At 37.4% G+C, this 15,028-nt stretch overlaps 1 protein-coding gene across 11 annotated transcripts in view; it reads left to right on the plus strand.

The window, feature by feature from the left end:
* The window catches only part of SGCD (sarcoglycan delta), a 1,252,876-nt gene that overhangs the window by 1,228,320 nt on the left and 9,528 nt on the right, over window positions 1-15,028 (plus strand). For all 11 annotated transcript variants that reach the window (XR_007516169.1, XM_049874193.1, XM_049874194.1 and 8 more), the window contains one exon: window positions 13,440-13,563. Coding sequence is in view for 10 of the 11 variants with exons in the window: in XM_049874193.1 (XP_049730150.1) it covers window positions 13,440-13,563 (124 nt within the window). In the remaining variant the exon portion in view is untranslated. The remainder of the gene's footprint in view (window positions 1-13,439; window positions 13,564-15,028) is intronic.

Genomic DNA, 15,028 nt, shown 5'->3' on the forward strand with positions numbered 1-15,028 from the left:
CCAGCAGGCTCACCCATGGTGGACAGGTTTCAGAGGAGCTTCCAGACTAAGAAAAACTAGGAAGAAAGGCCTGGCTATCTACTTCCAAACATTAGCCAATGTAAGCCTTATGGATCATGACAGAACACTGTCTGACTCACTTGCTTTGGACACATCATCAGGAGGGGTCAATTTCTGGAGAAGGACATCATGTTTGATGAAGTATAAGGCCAGCAAGGATGAGGGAGACCCTCAGTTGGATTGGCACAGTAGCCACAACAGTGGACTTGAACATGCAGATGATCACTGAGAATGACACAGGACTGGGCAATGTTTTATTCTGTTGTACATAAGGTCGCCATGAGTTGGAGTCGGCTCAATAGCAGCTATCCATCTAGGAACTCAATAAATGTTTGTTGACCAAACAAATGAGCCAGTTCCTACTGTACCTTCAAGACCAACCCAGACTCTGCCAGTCCGGATAAGGCCCCTTCTCTGTGAACCCTTGTTTATTAAATAAATCAATGAGTCCTACACTGGGAAAGAAGGATTGATTCAAAAGAATGTTTTATGAAAGTCTGGCTTGCCTTTCACAAAAACTAACCTCGAAGTGCTTTTGCTCTACAGGATAGAATATCACTGTTCTTCTGAGAGAAACGGTGTTCAAATGAGAATACCCAAACCATTTCTTAAATCTTTAGAGCAGAACCCTAGAATCATAGATTTTTCAGCTTAGGATTTAAAGACAGACCTCTAAAAGATGAACAGCTTTGTTCATAAAATTTAAATGCCTATTGCAGATATGAGGTGCTTGAATTTAAAGTAACCCTCACTTGACTTAAAAGTAGAATCTGTACAGTTAGGAAAGCCCAAGTTCCTCCTTACCAATTTATAAGTGCTTATTTTCTTTTTATTTTATTTCAACCAGTTTCTGTTATTGCAAGTTGAAATTGGTTCCACTGAGGGCAGTATGCTCAAGTCACAGTAAAGTCACAGTAGCCATTTAAAACAGGATAGCATGGTGTGGTGGATTTGAATCAAGTCAGCATAGCTAAGCTGGAACTAGGTTTCCCAGAATTTCTTTCCCTGACATAGCTTGGTCCCATGAGGTATGGAAAGTAGAAGTGAAGCACTATCTTTTACACTAAAATGTTGATGGAGGGCAGCAGGCACTATGGCAGCCCACCTGCTGGCTCACCTTGGTGGTGTGGGCAGCAGTTGGATCTTTACTTCCTCCAGTTCCCACTGGATCCTCCTTCAGCATTTGCTTCATGAAGAGGGCAGCAGCTTTCTCCTGCAGAACCCAGGCATAACCAAAGTGGAGACTTGAAGGTGGTGAGAGATGGTCACGTGTCCCAGTCCATCCTCGTAGGTTCCAGCTCATCCTTTCTCTTCACCACTTCACATCCACCTTCCCTTCCTCAGTTCCTGACTGCTAACCCTACTGACCTGAGATACCAGCATCAGACACATAGGCTGTTTAACCAGCTCCCACAATTGTATAAGGTCAAATCCCTATAGTAAACCTATGTACCTCTCTCCTAGAGGTTCTTATTCTCTGGTTGACCCCTGATCAATAAACTTCTAGAGTTTTCTAGCAAACTGGCAGTGTTTAGGCCAGATCTGCCTCTCAGAAAGTTGGCATACCCATGATTTTAGAGGGGAAAAAATGCCAATCTTTAAGAATTAGGTGATTTCACTATATAATTTCAAATTCCATCTTCTTTTGAAATATCAGAAACTTAGATCACCAGTCTAGCAATATGGTGGCCTAAGAATACTGATCATCCAGCTTACCAAAAACAACTAAAACTACTATATATATATTTTTTTAATATTTAATACATTAATGAGCTGGAAAATTTTCAGGATTATCCAGAGTACAAAAACTAAAATAAATGGAAACCTAGAAATGTAATCTGAGTGCTGAGGCCCGATTTAATGTTTTCAGGTTTTGTTAAAGTAGATGAAAATTCCGCTTCCCTTTTTATGGCCTAAGAGAGCTCACAGATGAAGCTGGGAGACCAAATACCACACCACAGTAAGGGTGAACCAGAATTCAACCTGCCTAGCCTGTCCCAGCCCTGACCTTTCCACCCAAAGGACTACAGGGGAAAGTGCCTGTCTTTGAACTGCAACACTGAATGAAAGGGAAAGAAAAATATTCCCCCCAGGCTCTGTAGTTCAAAACTGGCCCTAAGTCTGGCTTGCAGCTGGAATTCACATTACCTGGGTGATCCTAAAACACACGGCCGAGCAAAGAAATTAGTTCACAGGTGGCTCAAGCAGATGGTGGCACCAACGCTTGATGGGGACAAATGAAAATCCTCCCTAGAGAAAACCACCTTAAATGCAGGCCTCAAATAATTCCTGCAGATAAAGATCTAAGACATATGAACTCACAGACCAGAAGTACAAAACACACTCAGAAATAAGGCATCATGAGCAAGAGAGCAAGCAGGGGAAAAGGCAGCCATTTAGATCCACAGAAGCTTCAGACATGGGAATTATCAGAGAATATAAAATAAGTATATTTGCTATGAGTAAAAAACTAAAAGAAAGAGTTGAGTTAAAAATTCAGGAACATAAAAATGGCTAACAAATAGAGAATGAATTAAACAGAATTCCTAAAAATAAAATTATAATATCAAAAAGCAAAATGATAATGGATGTGACTAGAAATAGATGATAAGACAAATCAATGATTATGAAAATATATATGAAGAGTTATCTGGAAAGCACTCAGCAAGACAGAATAACAAGAAAGCTAGAGTGAAAATGAGAAGGGAGAGAGAATGGGGAGAAAATAAATTTCAAAGATGTGTTAGCTGGGTATTAACCAGAAGTGATGAATGACACAAAACCACAAATTCAGAGTCCAAATTCCTGAAGAAAAAATAAAGTGAAGTCCACATGTAGACACAAAAGAATGACACTGTAGAACATCAAAGACAAAAACCAAATAGAATTTGTAGAATTGAAGCTAGACTGACAGCTGAATTCTTAATCCCAGCATAAGAACCAGAACACAGAGGAATAATATCTTCAGTTGGTGAGAGAAAATAACTGACAACATAAAGTTGTACATCCGGCTGAAATTCCGTTCACGAAGGAAGGAAAATTAAAGATTTATTTCAGAAAAAAAATAGAACTAAGGGCTTACCCCAGCAGGCTGTCATTAAGAGAATAGCAAAAATTTTCTTGTAAAAAAAAAAAAAGATGGAAGGACTAAAATGCCTGAAGGGATAAGTAAAGAAAGCATATATATGTTATTAAACATTGATTGTTGCCTTAGGGTTCTCTAGAGAGAAATTTATTTTAAGGAATTTGTTCACTCAATTATAGCTGGTGTCTAAAATCTATATAGGTCAGATGACAGCCTGGAGATGCCTGTAAGTCTTATATCCCAAAATTCATAGGCCAGGCAATGAGAAGAGTAAAGAGTGGAAGGGGTTCTGGCAAGATATCTATTTATAGTCTGGACACAGATTGCACCCTAGGGAAAACACCCTTTTTGCTCTTAAATCTTTCAGCTGATTGGATGAAGCCCACCCACACGATGGAGGGTAATCTGCTTTTCTTCAGGCTAGCTGATTTAATCACATGTAACCACTTCAGCATCTGAACTAGTATTGACCAAACAATTAGGCACCATACCCTATTGTTAGGATATCACTTCTCCCCAGTATTGATCTATGGATTTAGCACAATCCCAGTTAAAATCCCAACAGGTTGCTGCAGCTTCTTCTGTAGAAATTCATGACTTGATGGCCAATAAGCACATGAAAAGGTGCTCAACAATTCATTGTCTATTCACTTAACAGAACACTATTTAATCTCTTTAGTGCTTAACAACTGATGAACATAGCCATATGAAAGAACCTCAGAAGTTTCAAAAGTCGTAAAATAGTACAACCTATGATTCCATTTATATGAATTTCAAAAGCAGGCAAGAATAATCTATGGAGAAAGAAATCAGAAGAGCAGTTGCCTTTAGAGGGGTGAGGAATGACCAAAAAGAAGCATAAGGGAACTTTCCAAGATGTTGATGTTTGCTGAGGTGGTAATTACGTGAAAGTATACGTTTACCAAACTCGTCAAATTGTACATGCAAATCTATACATTTCACTGTATGTAATTTTTACCTTAATAAAAAGTCATCTGGAAAAAAAATCCAAAAAAAAAAAAATTAAAAAATAATAATATAAGAGAAACATGTAAAACTTAACCACACAGAATGAGTGATATTTAAAAGTATGGAAATGTATATCCAAGGAAAATACTAACTGTAGGAGAGTGAGAACAATTATTCCAATACCAGGCAAAATGAATTTTAGGAAAAAAGGATAACAAAGAGGATCACCTTATTGATAATAAGAAGATAAAGAAGATAGAACAGTTCTAAACTGGTATGAACCTAATAACATACCACTTTTAGTAGCCTATAGATTATGAAAATAAAAATAGGTAGGGTTATAAAAATCTGAACCCACCCAGTGCCGTCGAGTCGATTCCGACTCATAGCGACCCTATAGGACAGGGTAGAACTGCCCCATAGAGTTTCCAAGGAGCACCTGGTGGATTCAAACTGCCGACCCTTTGGTTAGCAGCTGTAGCACTTAACCACTATGCCACCAGGGTTTCCAAAAAGAAAAAAAATTTCAACAGAAGAATTAAATACCTTAAGTTAATAGACTTATATAGAACATGCCACTAACAACTTCAGAACACACATTCTTTTCAGACAGGCATGGAGTATTTATAGAAATTGACACATACTGGGCCAAAATGCCAATCTCAATGATTTTTAAAGAATTGATTTTATACAGAAAATGTTTTCTGCTATAAAATGAAATTCAAAGTCAATGAAGAAAATACAACTAGGAAACCTTACACTTAGAAATTAAGAAATACCCTTCCATAGAACTCATAGACCACAGGAGAAATCATACGAAATTAGAAAATATTTATACCTAGACTATAGATACTACTTTAGGAAGCTGTCCAAGAAAGACTTAGAGAAAATTACATAACCTTATATGCATAAATTATAAATAAGGAGAAGCAAAAAATAGTTAAAAAAAACAGCAAATTTTAGAACTTAGAATAATCACAGAATAATCCTAACTTATCCAGAAGAAAGGAAACAAAAAGATAAGGAAAAATTAGGACCATCAGCACCAAAAGTTGACTTTGAAAGAACTAATAAACACTACTGCTCAATGGGAAAAGAAAGAACGCATGAATAAAACTATTTGGAAATAAAAAGGGGACCTACCTACAAATGCATTGAGCATTAAAACAATAATGAAGACATGAAAAGTTTTGGCAACAAACTTAAACCTTTGTATGAAATGGAAAAATACCAAGAAAGAAGATAAGTTACCAAAACCAACCTGAGGAGAAACACAAAACCTGTAAAATCCTATAATTATTTTTTAAAATGGAAATAAGATTTCTTTTAATGCCCAGAGGGTTTATCAGTGAGTTTAAACTTAGAAGGGACAAATTATCCCAATCCTTTATAAATAATTCCAGAACATTTAAAAAAAAAAAAGATGGACCCTGACTAGAATGTTACAAGAAAGAAAGATTACAGGAGAAAGTCACTTACACTTAGGTGTAAAATCCTAAGCAAAATATTAGCAAATGGCTGCAGAAATATATAGACAAAGTTGAGTTAATTTCCAAAACACAGGAGTGGAAAACTAATATAATTCACCACATTAAGGAAAAATACCCTCTCAATAGATGAAGAATAAAATAATATTTTCTAAGCAAGTAAGAATAGAAGGAAACTTGCTTATCTTGGAACTAGGCTTCCCAGAATTCCTTTCTCTGGCATAGCTTGGTCCCATGAGGTTTGGAAAGTAGAAGTGAAGCACTATCTTTTACACTAAAATGTTGATGGAGGGCAGCAGGCACTATGGCAGCTCACCTGCTGGCTCACCTTGGTGGTGTGGGCAGCAATTAGATCTTTACTTCCTCCAGCTCCCACTGGATCCTCCTTCAGCATTTGCTTCATGAAGAGGGCAGCAGCTTCTTCTGCAGGACCCAGACAGACATAACCAAAGTGGAGACTTGAAGGTGGTGAGAAATAGTCATGGGTTGAATGCTTTCCCTTTAAAGTCATGAAGAAACAGGATTGCCATTTTTCTACTTCTAGTTAATACTGTATTGGATAGCACAGAAGGAAAAGAAAAAGAAAAGGTGTAAGAAATAAAAAGATACAAAACTGTCATAAATTAATTACTGTCTACAAGGAAAACCTAAAATAACCTATATATAAATTATTAAAAAATAGTTTACCTAGGTATTTACCATAAGACCTATATACCAAAAATAAAAAGTAAAATCAATTGGGTATCTATACTTGAGGAGAAAGAAATAAAATACTTTTTAAAAAATACCATTTTCAATAGTCAGGAAAGATATACAATACCCACACAGAGAAAAGTATTAAACTTAATTGAACTACACTAAAAAATTCTAACTAGAAACTGATAAAGCATTCATGGATTGAAGACTCAGTATCACTTAAATCCAATCAAAATTCCAATAGGTTTTCCTGTGAAACTTGACAAGTTGATTCTAAAATTTACATGGAAGACCAAAAATAGCTAAGACATTCTGAAGAAGAACAAGGTAGGAAGATTCGCCTTTTCAAATATAAAGAATTCTAAAACTCTAATTAGCTAAAATATTTAAGTATTTCTACACTAATAGGCAAACAGAATAATGAAACATACTAGAAAGCCCATAAAGAGACCCATATGTATATAGAAACATGATTTATAACAGCTAAAGATAGCTTTTCAGTATATGATGTTGAGATAACTTATCTCCATCTTTTAAGACCCCAACTTCAGACCATACAAAAATTAATACCTGGTGGATTATAGACTTAATGAAACAGCAAAACATAAAAGTTTTTTAAAACAATGTAGAACTTTATGACTCCAAGGTAAGGAAGGATTGATCAAACAACATGGAGAAAGCACACACCTTAGAGGAAAAAAATCATAAATTTGTCTAAATTAAAATGTCAAGCTTTTGTTCATCAGAAAGACATTGTAAATAGAGTGAAAAGACAATCCACAAACTCAAAGAAGAAATTGTGGATACGTAGAACTGTTGAATACTTCTTTTTCATAATACATAAAATATTTCTACAATTTAAAAAAATGATCAAAAAAACCAATTAAAATAGACAAAAGCCATTTCACTGCAGAATCCCAAATGGCTTAATTCCATTACTAATTAGGGGAAGGTAGGTTTAAAAGACAATAACATATCACTTCACACTTAACAATATCAAACGGTGGAAACCAGAGGTCTCTGCACTACTTGTAGGAAAGTAAATTGGAGCAATCACTTAGGAAAACTATTTGGCATTATGTAATAAAATTGTAGATATGCATACCCATTGTTATTTTCATGTGCCATGAAGTCGATTCTGATTCATGATGATCTCACGTGTACAGAGTAGAACTGCTCCATAGGGTCTTCAAGGCTGTGAACTTTCAGAAGCAGACCTCCAGGCCTGTCTTTGGAGGAGCCTCTGGATACGTTCAAACCACCTATTATTGCATTAGAAGTAGCCAGGTGCTTAACCATCTGCACCACCCAGGGAATCCCCCCTTAGATCTAATGAATCTGAAACTGAGGATGGGGCCCAGCAGTATGTGGTTTTAACATACCCTCCAGAGGAGTCTGATGCACACATTTCAGGACCACCATTCCTGGGGACTTGGTCCAGCTCGTGGAACTCCCTACCTGGCAGTTTTACAGTTCTGAATCTCTTCAGTAAGGCACTTCATTTTCTTCTTCCTTATTCTAATCATTCCTGTGTTTTCCATTCAGTGAGGACCACTGTGTAGTCACCATTTATGTTGTTGAAAAAAGGTTATTTGCAATGAAGAAGTCATTGGTCTTGCAAAATTCTATCATGTGATCTCCCATTTCGTTTCTATCACCAAGGTCATATTTTCCAACTACAGATGCTCTTGTTTCCAACTGTTACATTCCAATCAACAAAAATTATCAATGCACCTTGATTGCATGTTTGATCAATTTCAGATTGCAGAAGTTGGTAAAAAATCTTCAATGTCTTAATCATTGCCATTAGTGGTTGGTGTGTAAAACTGAACAATAGTTGTATTAACTGGTCTTCCTTGTAGGTGTATGGATATTATCCTATCACTGACAGCATTGTACTTCAGTATAGATCTTAAAATGTTCTTTTGGGCAATAAATGCAACACCATTCTTCAATTTGTCATTCCCAGTATAGTAACCATGTGATTGTTTTATTCAAAATGGGGAATACCAGTCCATTTTCATTCACTAATGCCTAGGATATCAGTGTTTGTCATTCCATTCCATTTTTGATGATTTCCAATTTTCCTAGGTTCATACTGTGTACTCTCCACGTTCCTATTATTAATGGATGTTTGCAGCTGTTCCTTCACATTCTGAGTCTTGCCACATTAGCAAATGAAGGTCTCGAAAGCTTTGCTCCATCTGTGTAATTAAGGTTGACTCTACTTTGAGGAGGCAGATCCTACCCAATCATATTTTGAGTGCCTTCCAACCTGAGAGGCCGTATATAAGACAGTGTTGTGCTGCTATTCATAAGGTTTTCACTGGCCAATTTTTTTCAGAAGTAGATTGCCAGGTCCTTCTTCCCAGTCTGTATTAGTCTAGAAGCTCCTCTGAATCCTGTCTACCATGGGTGACCCTGCTGGCATTTAAAATACCGGTGGCATAGCTTTCAGCATCACGGCAACATGCAAGCCACTACAGTACAACAAGCTGACAGACATGTGCCCAGGGGCCAACTGCAGAACAAACCATCAATTGCTCATATGAAAGTTTAAGTTGAAGATGGAAAAAAATTAAAACAAGTCCATGAGAACTAAAATATGGTCTTAATCCTGCCTGAATTTGGAGACCATCTCAAGAATAGACTTGATTCATTGATCACTAACAATCAAAGACCCAATAAGCTGTGGGATGACATCATACATGAAGAAAGCAAAAGGCCATTAAAAGGACAGGAGAGAAAGAAAAGACCAAAATGGACGTCAGAAGAGACTGAAACTTGCTCTTGAACATGGAGTAGCTAAAGCGAACAAAAGAAATGATGAAGTAAAAGAGCTGAACAGATTTCTAAGGGTGGCTTGAGAAGACTAAGTGTTATAATGAAATGAGCAAAGACCTAGAGTTAGAAAACCAAAAGAGAAGAACATCCTCAGCATTTCTCAAGCTGAAAGAACTGAAGAAAAAATTGAAGCCTTCAGTTGCAATTTTGAAGGATTCTACTGGAAAATATTGAATGACTATTGAATGACTCATGAAGCATCAAAAGAAGATGGCGGGTATATATGGTCACTGTACCTATAGGGTTGCTGTGAGTCAGAATCGACTTGATAGCAATGAGTTTTTAGTTTGACACCAAAAAGAACAGGTCGATGTTCAACCATTTCAGGAGGTAGTATATGATCAAGAACCAGTGGTACTGAAGGAAGAAGTTCAAGCGCACTGAAGGCATTGGTGAAAAACAAGACTCCAGGAATTAACAAAATACCAATTGAGATGTTTCAACAAACAGATGCAATGCTGAAGGTCCTCACTTGTCTACACAAAGAAATTTGGAAGACAGCTACCTGGCCAACCAACTGGAAGAGATCCAAAGAAAGGTGATCCAACAGAATGTAGATATTATCGAATGATATCATTAGTATCACATGCAAGTAAAATTTTGCTGAAGATAATTCAAAAATGGTTGCAGTAGTACATTGACAGGGAACTGCCAGAAATTCAAAAAAGATTCAGAAGAGGACGTGGAACAAGGGATATCATTGCTGATGTCAGATGAATCTTGGCTGAGAGAGAGAATACCAGAAAGATATCTACCTGTGTTTTATTGACTATGCAAAGGCATTCGAATGCATGGATAATAAATTATAGATAACATTGGGAAGAATGGGAATTCCAGCAAGAATTGCTCATGAGGTACCTGTACATAAACCAAGATAAACCAAGTAGCAGTCATTTAAACAGAACAAGGAAATACTGCATGGTTTAAAATCAGGAAAGGTGGCATCAGGGTTGTGTCTCTTCACCATACTTATTCAATCTGCATGCTGAGCAGATAATCCAAGAAGTTAGACTATATGAAAAAGAACTTATCATCAGGATTGGTGCAAGACTTATCAACAACCCATGCTATGCAGCTGACACAACATTGCTTGCTGAAAGTGAAGACAACATAAAGCACTTACTGATGAAGACCGAAGACTACAATCTTCAGTATGAATTATACCTCAACATAAAGAAAATGAAAACCTTCACAACTGGACCAATAAGCAACATCATGATAAATGGAGAAAAGATTGAAGTTGTCAAGGATTTAATTTTGCTTGGATCCACATCAATGCCCATAGAAGCAGCAGTCAAGAAACCAAATGACATACTGTATTGGGCAAATCTGCTGAAAAAAAATAAATAAATAAATTTTTTTTTAGATCTCTTTAAACTGTTGAAAAGCAAAAATGTCACTTTGAGGACTAAGGTGCACCTGACCCAAGCCATGATATTTTCAGTTGCCTCATATGCATGTGAAAGTTGGACAGTGAATAAGGAAGACCAAAGAAGAAGTGATGCCTTTAAATTAGATGTTGGCAAAGAATATTGAATGTACCATGGACTGCCAGAAGAACAAACAAATGTGTCTTGGAAGAAGTACAGTCAGAATGCTCCTTGGAAGTGAGGATGGCAATACTTCATCTCACGTGTTGTGATAACATCTTACATGTTATCAGGAAGGATTAGTTCCTGGAGAAGGACATCATGCTTGGTAAGGTAGAGGGTCAGCAAAAAAGAGGAAGACCCTCAAAGAAATGGATTGACACAGTGGCTGCAACAATGGGCTCAAACATAGCAATGACTGTGAGGATGGGGCAGCGTTGGGCAGTGTTTCATTCTGTTGTACATAGGGTCACTATCAGTGGGAACCAACCTGAAGGCACCTAACAAGAATATGTCTTAATGAAAGCAGTATTCATTTTGAAGAGCCAACAGGAGGCTCAATGGTATTCTTCCATTTTTCCTTGGTCAATGGTACCTTTGTTGTGGTTGTTACAAGATTGACTGGATCACTCTAGGAGGGCTCTGTCTGCTCTCCACAGGTGCCACAGGGCTCTTATAGAAACTTTCTTTCAAGTGGAAAGATTAGCATGTGAACAAAACTGTATTAGAGTTGAAATCGACTGTATGGCAACAGGTTTGGTTTTTTTGGTTTGGGAACATCAAAGAACCTTAAAATGGACTATGGAACAAGATAGCCTCATTATAAGATAACCTTTTTTCTCATTGTCATCACTTTGTTGTAGCCTTTCATAAGAGTAGACAGTTTCAGAATAGCTTCCTTTCTCAGCACCCTGCTTATCCCAAGACTGAGAGGGGAAAACAAGGCAGCAAGTTATTTCTGAGTCGACTTCTCTGGCCTTGGAGCCATTCCAGTTGATCTCAGAGGCCATAGGAGGTGAGCAAGAGTAAAGTGAACTCTGACGTGTGTCTGAAATCCCAGTGCTCCAACTGACATAGTTCTCCAACCTTCATGTATTTTCTTCCTAGTTCACTGTCAAGCCTTTTCTTTTTCTCCTTTAAATGCTACACACCAAGTATGAACACATCCAGCATATCCTATACTTAATGTCACCAGTGTGCAACTGTTAAAACAGGCTATGAGAATATTGTGCACTGTGAAATGTACATCAGTGAACCATATGCACTACTCTTCCCTTGAATTTACTCACATAGACTAGATTTGAAAACATAAGTGCTAAGTCCATGAAGAAAGGAGTGTCATTTAATTACAGAGAATGGGGAGAAGATGAGATGAACAGGAAAGAAGTCCAGTTTTTCTGGAAGTGATGCAGTATAGTAGAAAACACACTGGCTTTGGTGTCCATTAAATCTGGGTTTGAATCTCGGCTCTGCCATTTTACTAGATAATAATTCTCACCATGTCACTTAGCCTCCTGTTCCTCATTTGTACAATGACATTTGTACAATCATGACCATAGCAGTACCAGTTTCAGAGGGTTTTATAAGGATTACATGTGATAACAATATAAAATACTTTGCACTAACTGAAACTATAAAATTCCTGGAAGATACCATAGGGACAAAGCTATGAGACATAATAATAAAAAAAAAAAACAGATTATCAAATGCAACTATGAATGCACAAACAACAGAAGATAAATTAGGTAACTGCGACCTCCTAAAAATTAAATACTTATGTTCATCAAAAGACTTTATCAAAAGACTGAAAAGACAACCTACAAACTGGGAAAAATCTTTGGGAAAGACATATCTGATAAGGGCCTAGTCTCTAACAACAACTCAACAACAAAAAAACAATACAATTTAAAAAATAGGCAGATGGAAAGAACAGACACTTCACCAAAGAGAACATTCAAGTGGCCAACAAACACACAAAAAGATGCTTATGATCATTAGCCATAAAAAAAAAAAAAATAAGAGATGCAAATCAAAACTACAGTGAGATACCATCTCCCACCTGCAAAAATGGCAATTATTAACACTTGAATCCAGGCATGTCTGACTCCAAGTTCCATTTTCTTAGTCTCTGTCTTACTCTACCTCCACAGAAGACACAAAAAGTAGAACAAAGTGGAAGGAATAGCTACTAATTACAGGAAACTCAGTTTAGAGCTGAGATTAAAAAAGGCAGAGATTATCTTACTGTAAAAATAAAACGTGTATAAGAATTTGGTTAATTATACCAATAAAGTAGTAATTGGGTTTAAGACCATCACCCATCTGTCGGTTTGTCACACTGTGGTGACTTGCATGTTGTTATGATGCTGGAAGCTATGCTAGCTGTATTTCAAATACCAGCAAGGTCACTCATGGTAGACAGGTTTTAGTAGAGCTTCCAGATTAAGACAGACTACGAAGAAAGGCCTGGTGACCTACTTCTGAAAATTAGCCAGTGAAAACCCTATAATCACGACAGAATATTGTCCCACATAGTGCTGGAAAAAAGGCACTACATAATCGCTGCAAAATGGACTCAGATATACTAAGAATCATGAAGATGGCACAAGAATGGGCAACGTTTTGTTCTGCTATACATAAGGTCACCATGAGTTCGAGCCCACTTGCCAGCAACTAACCACAACACCAAAAATGAAATGAAGCCAGGCTCCCTGAACATCCTCCCTTCAGCCTTGGTGATATGCAATAAAATAAAGCTCAGACCTGCTATGTATCTCTTCATGCATTTGAACAGGTTTATAAAGCAAAAATAGAAAAATTCCTGGTTTAAATACTGAAATCCTGTCTCAATCCTCCAAGCATCAACTTCTCTTTCAATTTACCAAACAGTTGAATGGACTATCTATTTTCATCTTGTATGTATTTCAGGCTGGAGTCCCCGACCCGTTCTCTGGTGATGGAGGCCCCAAAAGGAGTAGAAATTAATGCAGAAGCCGGCAATATGGAAGCCACCTGCAGAACAGAGCTGAGACTAGAGTCCAAAGATGGAGAGGTAAGGGGTGAGAAGAACAGAAATCTAGAGAGATTCTGCTCCAACAAGTCCACCTTCCCCAAAACAAGTGTGTCACTGAGGTTGATCTAACAGTTGCAACAACAACAAAAAAAAAGCCAATCTGAAGATTTTATTTTCCAGAACAAATAATTGAGCAGCACAGTTAAAAGCTGGGGAACCCTGGTGGTGTAGTGCTTAAGAGCTATGGCTGCTAACCAAAAAGGTCAGCAGTTCGAATGCACCAGCCGCTCCTCGGACACTCTATGGGGCAGTTCTACTCTGTTCTGTCGGGTCGCTATGAGTCGGAATCGACTCGACGCAACAGGTTTATTATAAGCTGAACTCACAACAAATATTTGATTCATTATTTATAAAGTGTTGAGACAATAACATGTATTTCAAAAATAGAATTACACAGCTGGGTACAAAAGGAATGCTATTTCCAAATTTTCTCTCTTATTCACAGTAAGGTTTAGTTAAACCCATTAAAAAAACCCACCGCCATCAAGTCAATTCTGACTCATAGCAACCCCATAGGACAGAGTAGAACTGCCCACAGGATTTCCAAGGTTTTTAATCTTTACAGACGCAGACTGTCACATCTTTCTCCCATGGGTTTGAACCACCGACTTTTTGGTTGGCAGACCAGAGCTTAACCACTGCACCACCAGGGCTCCTTCAGTTAGTTAGCCAACCTAATTAAGCTGTATGTCACACACATCTGGCTAAAGGTGAACTAACATTACCTGTAGTTATTTTCAACACCTATGTCGTATGTTTCTATTTTCATTGAGAATGGAGAGCCATATCCAACAGCTACTCCAAACCAGAACAAGCCATAACTTAAATAGGTAAGACTAGATAACAAGAGGATGAAGCGTTACAGAGACTTATTCTCTCACTCCAACACAATCCCAGTTTGGTGAACAGAGGAGGCTGCTTGTGTTTTTACAAACAAGGTAAGTTGAATCCCCAAGGAAATATGATTCAGCTGCAAACATTTAAAAATGCCTTCATAGTGTTCATGAATGACCTTTAAAAATGCCTTCATAGTGTTCTGGAATGACCTTTAAATATGCCTTCACAGTGCTCATGAACGACCTTGTCTGTTGAAGAATAAAAATAGGAAAAGTAATTTTTTTTTTTTTTTTCCTAAAGCAAAACTCTATTCTACTGTTCATATCTACTTAGTGGTTATCAGCTGCCACTTGCTGCTGGACACCATGCCTACGTTTTGATTCATTTGGCATTTGCTATAATTGTTTTAAAACATTAATCAGATAGGGCATTCAGTTATCAGAGCTCTCTTCAAACAACCAAAAACTTTAAACCACACAGTTAAAAATAGTGACTATGTTTTTTTTTTTTATGTCATATATGCAGTTTATAGCTATTAGAAGGAAACCTGGTGGTGCAGTGATTAAGCGCCTGTCTGCTAACCAAAAAGCCAGCAGTTCAAATCTAC

This window comes from Elephas maximus, chromosome 2, assembly GCF_024166365.1.
Source record: "Elephas maximus indicus isolate mEleMax1 chromosome 2, mEleMax1 primary haplotype, whole genome shotgun sequence".
Lineage (NCBI taxonomy): Eukaryota > Metazoa > Chordata > Mammalia > Proboscidea > Elephantidae > Elephas > Elephas maximus.